General features: G+C 36.8%; 1 protein-coding gene across 1 annotated transcript; it reads left to right on the top strand.

Annotated features, from left to right (window-relative positions):
- The first annotated feature begins 8,535 nt into the window (after positions 1-8,535).
- Positions 8,536-9,942, top strand: LOC148566717 (uncharacterized). The gene is made up of 5 exons (XM_088484397.1): positions 8,536-8,577; positions 8,643-8,884; positions 8,984-9,062; positions 9,256-9,431; positions 9,603-9,942. The coding sequence occupies exons 1-5, from the start codon at positions 8,536-8,538 to the stop codon at positions 9,940-9,942; spliced, it is 879 nt and encodes a 292-aa protein (XP_088340523.1).
- Positions 9,943-16,601: the final 6,659 nt, after the last annotated feature.

The raw sequence follows: 16,601 nt of genomic DNA, 5'->3' as shown, positions 1-16,601 counted from the left end.
CTCACGAAGAAACTTCGGCAAGGCAATGAAAGCCAAAAGCTCATTTTAATGTGTAAGTTTTACTTAAAATCCTTTTTATTAGTTTTGATTATTTTAAAAAATTTTCCTATGTTATCTTGCAATTCTCCACATCCTCGGCATTGGGAAGATGACGTACCTTCGTTCAGCCTTGACATAAGTCCACCGACCTCTCAATCAATAGTAACACAACTTGAAAAGTTAGTAGAGGCAGTGATGGATGTTGGGGTGACAGCAGCATTGCAATATATAGAGAAAACAAGTGTGGAGTCGAGTTTGAGCACCCCTGAAGTGTACAAGACTCCGGTGAAAGAAAACAAAATAACATAGGAGCTGAGGGAAAAATGTTATCAGTGGATGACGAAAATAAAGATTGACAAAGAAAGGGTAAGCAATAAGTTTGAAATCATATTCATGTTGGACTATAAAGCTCATCTAGAGGGGGTAGATGCCACTTTTTGTCTCTAACACCCAAACAAGACGTAAAAAATACGATAATTCTTCAGCTATTACATTAACATTAATGATTTTTCTAAAAATTTATATTCTCATATATCTAATAAATATTGGTCCTATAGGGGGTCTCCGCACTGTGTATGGTTCTCAACAATAGAAAATGTCGCAGATTTGATGAAGAAATATATTGTGTGCCGATAGATATTGTGGTAAGCCAAAATTTTCATTCCTTAAATAATTTCGGTTCATTTCTTAGTTTAATTGAGGTTCATTTGAATCCAGAAATGAATTCGATGTATTTTTGTTGATGATTGAATCTTTTTCACTACTTGTTCATATCTGAGTTAATTTCGATTTATTTGTGTGTTAATTGAGGTTTACTTGATGCTACTGATAACTATTGACCAAATTTGTTATTCCTTAAGTAATTTGGTTCATTTATTAATTTATTTCGGTTCATTTTGCAGAATTTCATGTTGGGGAAGCACAACCACGAATACATTGATCCAAACACTAAGAAGGCCTAACAAATCAATGAATTTAAGGACTACTTGCCTTTTCTTGACAAAAAAAAAAACTAGCATCGCATCCATTTGTAAGTTGTGATTTCTAAAACTTCTTTAATAATTCTGTCGTTTGCTATCATTTAGACTAAAATATTCTATCATTTTTCCAAACTTCAGTTGTTTGCACTAGTTTGTCATATAGGCCATTGGTGGTTGTGGATTGGTGATGTTCAGAAGAAGGCCTTTCATGTGCTTGATCCCATCAAGAAAAAATATATACCTGAGGAAAGAAAAGCTTTGAATAAATTTGTTGTAAGTTATTTACATAATATATATTTTTGTTTTAAGTTATCTCTTATTGCTAGCCATTCTGCTCTAATTAAATCATATCAATCACTCTTTGTGCCTGATTGAGTATTGTTTGTGGGCTTCGTTTCGTTCAATTATTACTGAACTGAACTGCACTTTTTGTATCATTTTCAGGGCTTAATAGTATCCCAAATGAGGGTCTATGCTACGGCAACACCTTTGGTGGACAACAAAAAGGGCGTTGAAGCACCATATATTACGATTAGTAGTCAACGAACATCATATCAATCTTCCTATTATTCTTTCTTTGCTATAGTACTATTACTAATATGTTTTACTGTGCTTTTCTATGTCTCTCCTATTAATCATATTTTACTATTTTATTTCTTTCTTAGTTATGATTACAGAATATATGTCATGAAATGACTAGAAACAATTGATCCCAAAAAGATCAAAAATAGAAAATACAAATGTAAAAACTGAAAATAGGTAAGTATCATTAAACAGTTGATCCTCTACTTCTAAATTAATAAATTTCAGTTCATTTCTTAGTTCAATTGGGTTCATATTAAGTAATTTCTTTCAATTGAATTGTAGGAAGAAGTAGATGCTTTCAGGCGGGAATATGATCCAACCATTCTCTTGGACAAGGTAAATAAATTCAGAGACAAAGTCATCGAAGCATCTGAACGCATAAAAATCCCAAAGCCATCCGTTTTCCTCTCAAATCCTTTTTGTAAATTATCATCTGGGAAAATAGCAAGTAAATAGTTTCAAATCTGTAAAATTGTAATGAACACTATTTTATAAGGAATTGTAAAGAGGCAAGCACTTCTTTGACTCATTGTAAATGTTAATGTATATATTTGAAAATCTTTTCTTAAATTCCTTTTGATTTATTTATTAGAAATGTCTGGGTTGTAGTGAGATCACATTAATTTGAATGAATCTCAGTTCATACTGAATAGATTGAATGTATTTATCAAACCTAAAGAGCGGCAAAGATACAAATGCACCGAAATTTAGACATAAAAGGAACTGAAATGTATTCTAAGAAATACCTAAATTGTTTGATACAACACAATTGCAGAAGCTAATTTGAAAAACCAAAATGTGACTATTCAACAAAACATAACACAATTCAGAAATTAACTTTCATTTTCATCAAATAGGAAAACATTATGTGACTAAAATACAAATGAATCGAAATTTATTTTAATAAACACCAAAACTTCTATCATCCTCTCTAGGATAATTCATATCCTCTGCATGATAAAGGCTGGAGCTAGACTGAATCATTGATCTACTATCTAAAAGGTTCAACTGCAAAAGAAATAAATCATATATTAGCAAACTTACTAACATGCATAAACACATTTTCCCTAATCAAAAGGAAATCAATGTTACTTCACTTAGAGTTGGCTTTTTCTTTTTTTTGGATGCATTTGCGATCCTTTTTTCAAATTTGATTCCAATATATTCTTGGGACGTCCTCTTGTTCTAACATGTGGGAGACTTTGAAGGTCGTTAACATCATTCAATGTAGTGTCTTCGTGAGATAACGAACATTTACATTTACTTTTCGTTTGATATTCTTGCATCTCAGCCATGACATTATCAAAAATTTGGTGCAGAATTTCAGTTAACTCCTCAGATTCTGACACAAATTCACAACTATTGTGCGACCAAAATACTAAATCGTCAAACCTCTTGCTTCTTTGCTCCAATAAAGGCTCGTCTTGGCTGCTCTTGATACGTGTGTGTCTCCTCTTTACGTTCTTACTCTAGTGTTCCAATATATATTTTTTGGTGCCATTTTATCTACTCACTCAAAACTTAAGGCACTCAGAGAATGACGGCACAGTATATCCCTTGACTCGAACAATAAGCACTGACACTTTACTTCGCGTGATATCGAATCGTATGTAACAACAAACTTGTTGAATGTTGAGTTAGAAACTTACTCTACAACTTCATATGCCATAAAACCTAGAGCGGACTACGTTGATCTTGTGATGCAATTCACCTTTCCTCTAAATTGTGCTTGAACTTTCTTAAACTTCTCGTGAGTATACACATGCTGAAATTGAGCCTCTATTGATGATTTTGTTGCACACAGTATCATAGTATGAAAATCTGTAGCATCAAATTCTCTCTCTCTTTGCTCTCTGCTTCCTAGGCAATTATCATATTGCTTCACAAATTGAATCAATGAGCTATTGCGTGTGATAAACTTGTTAAAAAAGCATGCATGCTCTCGCTCCTTTGTGTGCTTCTCATCCCGGCCCAAAAGTAGTGATCAAGATAAACTGGAATCCATAAATGACGATCTTCAAAAAGCTCTGCAAAATGAGGCACAATGCAAAAATCAGACGAGAAAATGAACCGAAAGTTATCCCCGTCTGAACAAAAAAAATAACAACATCAATTAATTCGAATGAAACCACGGTTACCTGAAAGCAACTTATTGCCTCCAGCACCATACTTCATGAGAAAATCATTCCAATTTCTGTCAAATGCATTTTTGTAAATGAGTTCTAAACAACATGACTCATTTCTTGTTCGAATTTTTCATGTCGCTTGTAGCCATTTAATTTACTCTAGATCTTCTTCATGATATGCCAAATACACCACCGGTGAATTGTTGTTGGCATACATTTCTTAATAGCCTTTTGCATCGATGCACATTGCTCAGTAAGAATCCCTTTTGGCGCCTTTCCGCCCATGCAACAAAGCCAACATTCAAATAACCAATTAATTGACTGAATTTTTTCATTTTTCATCAAAGCACATCCGAGAAGTATCGACTGATCGTGGTGATTCACACCGACAAAAGAACCGAAAATCAAATTGTACCTGCAGTGGACACACAAATTTTTTTTGTTATGAACCGAAACTAGTTATCCATATGAACCGAATAGTATATCACAATGAACCGAATACCTGTTTGTGTTGTAAGTCATATCAAATGAAACAACATCTCCAAAATACTCGTACGCAGTCCTGCTTCTTGCATCTACCCAAAATGTGTTTTTGATAGAGTGATCAACTTCAAGGTTAGGCTCAAAATAGAAATTTTGATTCTTTTCTTTCATTCTTAATAAGTACTTCCCAAATTCTTTAGCATCATCTTGTTCGGAAACATTCCGTACTTCCCTTATAATGTAATTCCTCACATCTTTTTCAATAAAACTTAGTTCACGATGACCACCCACTGCTGCTACTAATGACTGATATATTTTACTCAGTCTGATTCCAGCTTCCTCATTATTTTCAATCGTACGACGCACAAACATGCTTAACTCCATGTGTTGTTTAAGCATCTCTGCTCGATCTAGACAGCAAGGATGTGAATGATTCATAACAACTTTAGAAATTATCCAATGACCAACATCCTTCAATATATGTACATAAATCCTGGCTGGACAATTTATTCCAGCTGAGGGGTTTGTCTTTAGAGTTGGAGATATCTTGGATTCCATTTTTCCTTTCTACTACATGTAATTAGTTGATTCTTAATTTCATCTCCCTTTCAAGTGGTGTTTCTTATTCTCGTAGAAAAACCAACAAGTTTGGAATAATCTTTGTAGAACTTTCCAGCTTCTTCAAGTATCTTGAAAGTCATCCTAACCTTTGGGACAAATTGTTCATCAACAATATACCTAGACTGCAAAATGAACTGAAATACTATCATACACAAGACTATTGTGTAATAACAAATGAACCAAAAATTGTGCATTATATGACTTTAGAAACTCCTACATTCTATCCAAATTCAAATACATAAACAACACTGGTTTTAACAAAGAAGGATGAAATTATTCATTATCACTTTATTTAATTGCATTTCATTCCATTTAATTCAAATTTGTTGAAGAGTGAACCAAAATATTATAATAACAAGATCATTGTGTAATAACAAATGAACCGAAAAATGTGCATTATTCAAATTTAGAAACTTCTGCGTTAAATAAAAATTGTTGAACAATGAACCGAAAATATTATCATAACAAGACCATTATGTAATAACAAATAAACCGAAAAATGTGATCATCAAACTCCGTCCACTTGATTCGATTCAGAAGAATAATCCAAATCGCTCTTGCTCTGATTTGAACTTGAATCATTCATTATTTTGATAAGAATAATACATTCGATTCAGAAGAACAATACACTGTTCGATTCAAAAGAACGTAAATGCAGATCGAAAATCAGAGGAACGAAATAAAAAATATGAAGAAGAAAACGAAGAATGGAAGCTTTACGTTGAAGAGGAACGAAGAATGGAAGCTTTACATTGAAGAATGGAAGGTTTACGTTGAAGCTCTGTTACAAATAAGTGGCGTAACGCGTGAGAGTAAATTACTTAGATGGACTTGGTTAGGAAAATCACTTGGATGCAGGGCATTATTGATGTAACAATCCAATAGTTAACTATAAATCCTTAAATGAAGTTTAAATTTGCATATTGCAGATTAGTCATTAACTTGTTGAGTTGAAACATAGTGACAAAAAAAGTTATAGTATTCAATCTAAATATATATAACAAGTCAACAATAACAACAAAATTTTATCTCAATAACTAAAATCTTTTATATAAATCAAATAATATTATTATGACATGTACAAATCATGTATATATTGATCTTATAACAAATTTTAGATTGAAAACTTTGGTTCCAACAAACTTTTAATATTTTGAAAATTTTCAAAAATTAGTGTTTTGATAAAATATTCACTTTATTGTTCTCAATAAAATTTTTAAAATTATTATGTATACAAAAAAGCAGCTATTGTATATCTATATATAAATAGTTAAATACATATATTATTTAATTTATTTTTAATATATATTTTATATTTATATATTTTATATATGTGACAAATTTTTATATATACATAATATAATTATAAATTTTTTAACAGATTTTATTATAAAATAATTATATCTCAAAAACAGTTATTATAACATAAATTAGTTCCACAACTAATGAATTAAAATATCCATCTAAATTTTTTTGGGAATATTTGGATTTTTAGTTTAGTCTTGAATTTAAGAATCCAATAAAAATCGATCTATTATAAAAAACATCTAAAAATTTAATAGAAAAATCTAAAATTTTTAAAAATATATAAAATTATTTTTAAAATCGTTATAAAAATTTCTAAAACATTCCAAACGTAACAAAAATATCCCAAATTTAATAAAATAGAGATATCTAAAATCATTTAAAAATTTTCAAAATCTAACCAAACGAAATATTCAAAAAAATATTAGAAAATATAACATCTAAAAACAAAGTAAAAAAAAAAATCTAAAACTATTAAAAAATTATCCAAAATCCGAAGAGAAGAAACATCCAAAATATAAAAAAGCGATGTGACCAGAGCACCACGTTTGGATGTGGCGAGACACGGCGTTCTAGTGCAAGTCGCGGTGGTGTGCAGCAACAACAGCGTCGTGCGGCAACCCTCGGCGGTTGGACGCGTGGCAGTTGGATTTGGGAGAGAAGGGCGTGGATGACAAGCAGTGGGGCGCGACGTGCGGCAGTGGAAGAGAAGGGCACAACGTGCGGCTCTGGCAGAGGGGTACGCTAGACAATGGGAGAGAGGAGCGGCGTGCAGCTGTCAACGGCGGCAATGGGAAGAAGAGAGGGACAAGGATTTGTGTGGGCTTTTTTTATTGGGGTTGGGGTGTGAGTGAAATTATGTTGATTTTTTGGTGTTGTTTTCTCTGTTTGGACATTTTTTTTGTTAGATGCAGTTAGCTGTATCATTAGTTGTTAGTTTTTTTTATATTTTTTCATATTAAAAAGGATTAACTATTATCAATTTAGAACTCGAAATATTACAAAAATGGTTTTGAAATATGTTATCGATAAAACAGTTTCTGAATTATTTAAAAAAACTTTTGAATTTAGTAAACGGCTTATCCATTCTATACGAATTTTTGTCACAATATTTGAATAAATATTTAGTAAGTGCATAGAAAAATTCAAAACAAAATTTGATCTTTATTTTTTTCATTTTTCAAAAAAATATTGTCATTCACACTAATTTTATTTTAAAAAATCATTTAACATAAAATTATCAATTTTTAAAAATAAGTTTTTTTATTTTTCTAATAATAATCATAAAAATTTACATTAAAATCTTATCTCTAAAATATATTTTTAGAATATATTTTTGATATCTAATTTATTAAAACTTATTTGTTGGGTAATTTACTTGAATAAAATAAAAGAGAGAATTGTTTACTCAAATGTAACAATTTTATTTCCTTTACTTGCATGTAGTGATTCATTATTATGTAAACCGTGGTAGGTTACCACATTTTACAATTTACACATAAACCGTGCTAGCTTTCCACGGTTTATGAATGAGACAAAATGAGCATAAACTGTGGTAGCTTCCCACGGATTATGAAGAGAGAACTTTGATCATAAAACCTTGTTACTTGCCACAGTTTATGAAGGGATATGTAAATGCGAAAACCTTTGTTACTTGCCACGGTTTATGAAGAGAAAAATTTTATATATATGAGTGAGATTCAAGCTGTTGAAGAGGAGCATTTTCACAATGGCAAGTGAGGAAGAGAGTTTTCTTGTCTTAGTGCATTGCTCTGGAAAAATTCAAAGAAGCAAAAAATACAGTGTGAAGTTTACTGATAGAGAACCGTTGAGTGTATTTATCAGTTCATCAAGCACTTTGTCAGATATAAAGAACAGCATCTTGCAGAAGTTTGGGGTATTTGGGAGCAAGTGGGCGAAAAAGCTATTCTACAAGATTCCTATCGCAGTTGTGTTGACCGGTGTTAAGTATGATACGTTTGTGATAGCGGCCGATGAAGATATTCGGGTTCTGTTTCATTGTATTAGGAGTTTTTCAGAGGTCAGAATACACGAGCTGTATGCGAAGTTGGAGGATGGTGTCGATAGTTCTGGGGCATCAGCTCCGGTTCATAGCTCGACTGCCGTGGGCGGTGCGTCTAGTTCGATGCCTGCGGCCACACCAACTGTTTCGCATGTTGCATTCCCTTCCTTTGCGGCTGATTTAGATCGAACGGAGGCAGTCGCTTCTGTACCGTTCGAGAATCGTGGGGTCCGGTAGCAAACATTTGAGGTGGATACTGGTCGTGGCATTATGCACGATGTTCAAGGGTTCGGGAAACCTGATCGAGTTGAGAATGCAATGTAGGATGACGACTTTGACCAGGAGCCTGTAGATATAATTGGGGACAGCGATAATGACACATGTGTCAATCCACATACACAGCATGGCCCTTCAAGTTCTGGCACACAGTAGTATCCTCCTCACTTCTCCACTCTAAACTTGGAGGTTTTGGGGCAACAGGCAGACGGAGGTGCTACTATTGGGGGTTTTTCTACAGAGTTTCAGATTGGACAATCATTCCAGAATAAAGATGAAGCTGTTTTGAGTGTGAAGGACTATAGCATCCGTCGAGGTGTTGAGTACAGAATGTTAGAGTCGGATCATCTGAAGTATCATGGGAAATGCAAGAAGTTCGGCAAAGGTTGTAGTTGGTTGATTCGCGTATCGCTTCGTGCACGAAAGGGTACTTGGGAGGTCAGGAGGTACAACGGTCCGCACACTTGCTTGGCCACTTCCATTTCCAGTTATCACCGACAGCTTGTTTACCACGTTATCTGTGCGAGGATTTATCCATTGGTTAGGGCGGATGCTGCGGTAACGGTAAAGGTCTTGCAACAAGCAACGGAAGCCGATTATGGGTTCAGGCCTAGTTACAGGAAGGTTTGGATGGCAAAACAGAAGGCAATAGCACAAAATATACGGAGATTGGGAAGAGTCGTATGCCGAGTTGCCACGTTGGATGCTAGGGGTCCAGTCGACCATGGCCGGAACAGTTACAGTGTTGAAGACCTCTCCTGTTAGACTTGGGGATCAGGTCGATGAGTCTACAGTGTACTTTCATCGTCTTTTCTAGACATTTCCACCATGCATTGAGGCCTTCCAACATTGCAAGCCCCTTGTGAGCATTGACGGTACCCACTTGTATGGCAAGTATGGAGACACGTTGCTGTTGGCGATAGCGCAGGATGGGAACTCGAACATCCTCCCGATAGCGTTCGCCCTTGTGGAGGGAGAAAATGCGGAGTCATGGTCCTTTTTCTTGTCCAACCTACGAGAGCATGTGACGCCATAGAAGGGTATTCTTGTTATCTCCGACAGGCATAATCGCATCAAGGCTGCCCTTGAGGCCCCCGAGAATGGTTAGCTGCCTCCACATTCTTTTCAAGCGTTCTATATTCGTCATGTGGTGGCAAATTTTAGCCTAAGCTTCAAAGGTAAAGACGCAAGGAGGATGTTGGTGAATGCTGCCTATGCAAAGACTGAAGCAGAGTTTTATTACTGGTTTGACATTATGCGGACTGAGAATCCAGCCATGTGTGATTGGGCAAATCGGATGGAATATGACAAGTGGACCCAGCATCAGGATAGCGGGAGACAGTTTGGGCACATGACAACCAATATTAGTGAATGTGTGAATTCTGTCCTAAAGGGAACTCGCAACCTCCCAGTCACTTCATTGGTTAAGTCAACTTACGGGAGGCTTGCTGAGCTATTCGTGGTCCGTGGACATGGCGGAGGCACAGCTGGGAACTGGGCATGAATTTTGTCAGGCGTTGATGAAAGCAATAGAGCGGAACATGAGAGACTCCAGGTGCTTCACCGTCACGTTATACGACAGGCACTAATCGGAGTATACGGTGGCTGAAACGACACCGACTGGAAACTTCTCGCTAGGTAGCTATCGAGTTTCTCTTAAGGACCACACATGCGACTGTGGCTACTTTCAGGCTTTACATTACCCATGTTGTCACGCCATTGCATGTTGCGCTCACTCGATCTCCACCCCTACCATCCTTCGGATGGAGCCAATCTATGCTTAGAGCAAACTGAGGGAGATGCTGAACTCCGCCGAACTGCGGTACCACTCTATATCCACCTGATGCCACTCTATCGCAGCAAAATATATTAGACTCGTGACCGCCATCCATAGCCTACGGTGCTCCTCAATAAGTATATCCGGATGAACAACAGCTACCACATCGGGAGCAGAATAAGGCTCCCACATAAACTGTAACGGAGAAGGTAATGTTAGATAAGACCATCACAGTAAACATGAACGACTACTTCTAAGAGCAAAAGCTAAACGACTCATGTCGCGATCATGAAATCTATCCAAACAGAGGCGTGCTGACACCACTCTTTGATCTCCTGCATCAGTTGTCGGCAGATATGTTGCCCACCTACAAGTATCATTGTGAGCATTTCATTAGGAATGACAGCACATCAAATTAAATATGTTATCCACACAAAACAATAAACCATACCTGGATGCCAGCAAAAATTCAAACACATCAAAACCACTAGGTCTGAGACTGGGAAACCTCCAAAAAATCCAAGACTGTAGTAGCTGTAACGGTCCGGCCAAGTTCACAACATTTCTGTTTGTCCCATGACACAGACATCTATACAACCAGGCCAGTGCAGCCGAGCCCCAACTATATCTTCCCAAGTCTTCCATCGATGCCAAATATGGCAACCAGCGAAGGTGAACCTGGTTTGCGTTCTTGTCCGCAAACAGTTGAGACGACAACAACATCATAATATAAGCACGCGCGTAGATACGCACGATCTCTTCACTCGCATTTGCTGGGGGAACCCGAAACCTCTCATGGAACCATGTGAAGTGAACCGTCATCTGCTTGACTTTATTCGGTGGCGGTAACTCGCTAAACAACTCCCGAAACCACTCCCATGCTGGTCTTCCGTTCTCCATCAGATTCTCAAAGTCAGTCAGGCACCCACTAACGGCCTCCCCATCGATGGGCAAACCCAGCTGATATGCCACATCTTGCAAAGTGATAGTGCACTCCCCAAACGGCATGTGAAAGGTATGGGTCTCAGGGCGCCACCTCTCAACGAATGCGCTAAGTAGAGGCTCATCAATCCAGAACCACTGGCTGTTCAGCCTAGCCAAGTGATACAAGCCCGCGGTCTCCAGATACGGTATAATCTGTTCATGTAGAGGCATATTTTGTTGTCTCCTAACACAGGTAATAACCTTAGTAGGTTGGAACATGTGGATAAGGAATTATTTCGACACTCAAGAAATCCAAAAAATTTACGATTCATTAACGACAAAACTAATTTGCCACACATCAAAACATAAAACAGAGTGGTTCACATATATCATGTAATCCTCATCATACTTAAAATATTAATAAGAGTAAATCTAATTTAAAAAATTTAGTATAAACATACAACTTGAGCATATATATTCTTTTTTTTCAAAGATAGTAGGTTATATTTCATTAATTATTGAAAAATGAAATACAAAGATGTCCAAAAGCAGGACAGCGTAATGAAAGGTGGAGATTTTCCAAAAACACTACACTGAAGGTATTCATCCAACGGTGCGTGGTCGAAAAACGAAGAAAAATCTTAAAGAAGAAAGAATGATAAATCAAATTGAATGAAACTAAGAGCTTGCCTCATGGAAATGACGACCTAAATTGGGAGTTCTTTGGATTTTACGGAGCAACTTGACAGAGCTTGCTAGAATGGTAGACGGCATTGAAGTAGAACCTTAAAAAATCAACTGGTTGTGAGCTTTCCAGCAGTTCTAGCAAATGATGGCAAGCAATTGAGGATTACAGTCAGCATTCTTCAACGGGTTAAGCATCTCTGTTGATGCAGTCCACCATGTCCAAAAGTCGTTAGGACTCTGAGGGGGAAACAGTCACGAAGATAACTCTGAGACCATACATCTTTAATTCTAGAGCAATCGATCAAACAATGAGTGACTGTTTCGGTTGCTTCATGACAGCAGGGGCATATTGGTGATATAGACGGGATGCGGTGATGAATCTAAGCAAGCACCTGAAGCCGGCCATGTAGAGATTTCCAGATAAATAGCTTAATTTTGTGAGGCAAGTTCAACTTCCATAAATCAATCCACGGCTTTTTCTGCTGCATATAATTAGGGCAAAGCTCCAGAGGCGGATAGTAAAATAAATAGCCAATTCTGTAACCTGAAGCTGTATCATATTGCTTGGATTTGTTCAAATCCCATTGCAATTTGTCCCTACTCTGCTGAATTTTAATTGACAAAATTCTGTTTGCAACGTCTTGGGAAAATAATTCTTGAATGAGATTCTGATTCCAATTCCTATCTTCAGTAATTAGATCTTTAACTCTTGGAACCAACTCAGAAATAGCTTGTCTATTTGGCATGTCAGAAATCATTAAAGGATACGGAGGGGGCAGCCAAGGATCCTCAAAGGTTCAGATATTCTCTCCAGTACCCACAGCCCAATTAAGACCTTTTTCAACAATCTTTCGGCCTTCCAGTATGCTCCTCCATCCCCAAGAAGGTAAGACTCCAATTTCTGCCATTATAGCATTACCATTGCTAAAGTATTTACCTCTTAGGATTTTGGATAATAAGGAAGTAGGCTGTGTTACGAGTCGCCAAAACTGTTTGCCTAAAAGCGCCAGATTTTGGATTTTGAGATCTTTAAATCCAAGGCCTCCTTCCTTTCGTGGGCGAGTCATAGTGTCCCAGCTAATCCAAGCCATTCGCCTTTCATAACCTTTTTGTCCCCACCAGAACTGAGAAAGTAGAGAGTGAATTTTCGAAATTAAACCATCAGGCAACTTGAAGCAAGACAATGTATAAATAGGAATAGCTTCTCCCACTGATTTAAGCAATACATGTCTACCACCTGACGATAGAAGATTGCGCTTCCACCCTTGGATTCTTTTCCGAACCTTTTCTTTGATCATACTAAAAGAAGCCTTTTTCGATTTAGAGACTGTAGAAGGCAAACCAAGGTATTTATCCTGAGCCCCAATATGATTAATATTCATAGAGTTAGCCAGTAGTGTACGAGTAGTGGAGGAAGTGTTGTGGCTAAAGAATACAGCAGATTTATTAAGATTTACCCTCTGGCCATTGATGCTTTCATAAGAATTCAATAAATGCAGGATATTTGAACATACTTCAGGATTAGCCTTACAGAATAAGATGGAATCATCAGCAAAGAGGAGGTGGTTGACCTTGGGACATCGCCTATGTATCTGAAGACCCTGAATTAGTCTGTTTTGTTCTGCCTTGTGTAGCAAGAAGGAGAGACTTTCTGCACAGAAAAGAAAAAGATAGGGAGATAGAGGATCTCCTTGTCAAATACCTCTATTTGGTTTGAAGAAACCATAAGGTTGTCCTTCCACAATAACAGAATAAGAAACAGTTGTCACTAATTCTCGAATCCACATGATCCACCGCGAGTCAAAACCAAACTTCTCCAATATAAACCAAAGAAAGTGTCATTCCACCCTATCATATGCCTTACTCATATCTAATTTTAGCGCCATTTCATTTTCGAGTCCCCTTTTTTTGTTTTTCAAGTAATGCATACACTCGTGAGCAATTAGGATATTATCAGAGATTAATCTGCCTTTAATAAAAGCACTCTGCGTAGGGGTAATTAGTCTATTCATCATACCCTGAAGTCTATGTACAAATACTTTGGAGATAATCTTGTAAAAGACTGAAGATAGGCTTATTGGTCTTACCTGAATCATATCTTTAGCATCAGAAATCTTGGGAATAAGACAGATCTGAGTGTGGTTAAAACCCTTCAAAATTCTACCCCCTGAAAAGAAGCTCTTAACTGCTTGAAACACATCACCACTAAGTATGTTCCAGAAGCTTTGAAAAAATTTTGCTGTCATACCATCGTCTCCTGGGGCACTTTGAGGATGAATGCTAAATGTTGCATGTTTCACTTCCTCCATAGTCACTGGTCTTTGAAGCCTACGGCTGTAACCTTAGGTTTAAAATCAGTAAACAGAGGTTCAGGGTTCTCATGACAAGTGGAGGAAAAGATGTCCTTGAAATAAGATTCAGCCACAGAAGCAATACCAGCATTTGAAGTAGCCACTTCACCATCACTGCCAGTTAGTTGCCAAATTCTATTCCTTTGGGTTCGATTTCTAAATTTCTGATGGAAGAAAGCTGTATTCTGATCACCGGATTTGAGCCATTTGACTCTAGACTTATCTTTCCAATAAGATTCCTCATTTTGCAATGCTTTTTCAAGTTTGTCCTTTATTTCTGAAATGATGTCGCCTCCATGAATTCCTGCTAAATGAAGTTCCTCTAATTCAGACTGTAGTAAATCAATATCCACCTTCGAATTAGATCTGTGTTCTTGCTGCCATCTGACAATCTTATGCCGACAATGTTTTATTTTTTGAGCTAGGATATACATGGCTGAACCATCAATCTGTTCGTGCCAAACCTCTCTAACAATCTGCCTTATTTCATCATTGGAACACCATCTTTCTTGGAATTTGAATCGGCGTTTACATCTCTCAGTTCTCGGATTAGAGTCTAAGAGAAGAGAGGAGTGATCCGCGCCTGATTCTGACAGTCTAAGAACCGTTGAATTGGGATAGAGTTGCTGCCAATCAACTCCTACCAGGAATCGGTCCAGTCTTTCCTGTATCAACTCGTCACCCCTCCGTCTATTTGACCAAGTGAACGGTCTTCCGACCATACCAATATCAATCAGAGAATTATCATCAATAAAACTGTTAAAAATTTCAATAGAAGAAGGAGATTAGCACCCCCACCTGCTTTCTCCAATTGATTAGAAATGGCATTAAAATCACCCATTAACACAACTTTACCATCCATATATATTCTTTATCCATAACTAAAACACGACATTTTATATTTCTCATATTAGTTTCCTATTTTCTCTAACAATAACAATAACAATAACAATAATAATAATAAGGTAGTATAACTAACCTCTTGGTCGATGTTCCCAGTCACGTGCGCAATGCCATTTAATCGGTACATGCGAGTTTCGTCTTCCATCGCTCCACCACCCAAAGGCTAAAAATCACCCCAAAGACTTCTCCGAATGCTCTCTCAAACTCTCAGAGTTTACTTAACGCGGATTATGTATTTATACACCTCCAAGTATAAACCGTAGTAACTTAAGGAGTTTTATGATCACACAGTTTACTCATAAACTATGAGAAGTTAGCACGGTTTTCACCTATGTTTTTCATGCATAATCCATGAGAAGCTAGCACGGTTTATGCTCATTTTGTTTCATTTATAAACTGTAAAAAACTAGCACGATTTATGTGTAAATTGTAAAACGTAATAACCTACGATTTACATAATAATCAAGGTTGCGAGAACCGGACCGGTCACTAAACCGGTGAGGTCACTGGTTCAATGGTTCACTAGTTCGACCGGGGTTCAACCAGTTTAATTAAATATTAAATAAAATTATTAAACTTAACAAAATTCAATAATTTATAACTTAATAAAATTTAATATTTCACATAATAAATTATCCATTACTTAAGATTAGAGGTTTACAAACAACTTCAAACATCAAAATTGATAACTAAACAAAAAATAAAATAGCAAAATTCATGAAACAGCAACTTAAAATTGAAGCAGCAAAATTGAAGCAGCAAAAATTGAACTCAGATTCATGAAGCAGCAAAATTCATGAAACAGCAACTCAAAATTGAAGCAGCAAAATTGAAGCAGCAAAAATTGAACTCAGATTCATGAAGTAGCAAAATTGAAGAAACAACAACTCAAAATTGAAGCAGCAAAAATTGAAGCAGCAAAAATTGAACTCAGATTCATGAAGCAGCAAAAATAATCCCCAGCTGCCTTCAACGCATCATAATAGAAAGCCAAAAACAGATTCAAGATTCATCAAACAGAAACCAAAATCATGTAATCCAGATAAACATGAAGCAGCAACTCAAAATCATGTAATCCAGATAAACATCAAAGAGCATGTTTTCTGTGATAGAGAGGAACAGAAACATGAACATAAATAGGAACATGAACTCAAATAGGAACAGAACCATGAACAGAAACATGCCCGCATACATGAACCGAGGTGGAGAGCTGGGCGACGACGGTGGAGGTGGCGAGCTCGGCGACGGCGATGGAGGAGAGGAGCTCGACGACGGCGATGGAGGAGAGGAGCTCCGCGACAGCGATGGAGGAGAGGTGCGACGACAATGAAGGGCTGTGGGAGGGTGAGAGTTGAGAGATACTGAGAGTGGTGGCTATTAGGGTTCGTGCATAGCTGATAGCCCTTTTTTTTTTTTTTTTTTCCTTCAAAACGACGCCGTTTTGAAGTTTAATATGCAAATCAATAAATCAGGACACGCAAGTAAAAGAAATATAATTGTTACCCTCTCAAAAAGTAAATT

This window comes from Arachis ipaensis, chromosome B4 (assembly GCF_059453495.1).
Source record: "Arachis ipaensis isolate K30076 ecotype BB chromosome B4, ASM5945349v1, whole genome shotgun sequence".
Taxonomy (NCBI): Eukaryota; Viridiplantae; Streptophyta; class Magnoliopsida; order Fabales; family Fabaceae; genus Arachis; species Arachis ipaensis.
This window is presented reverse-complemented; position numbering and strand designations above follow the sequence as displayed.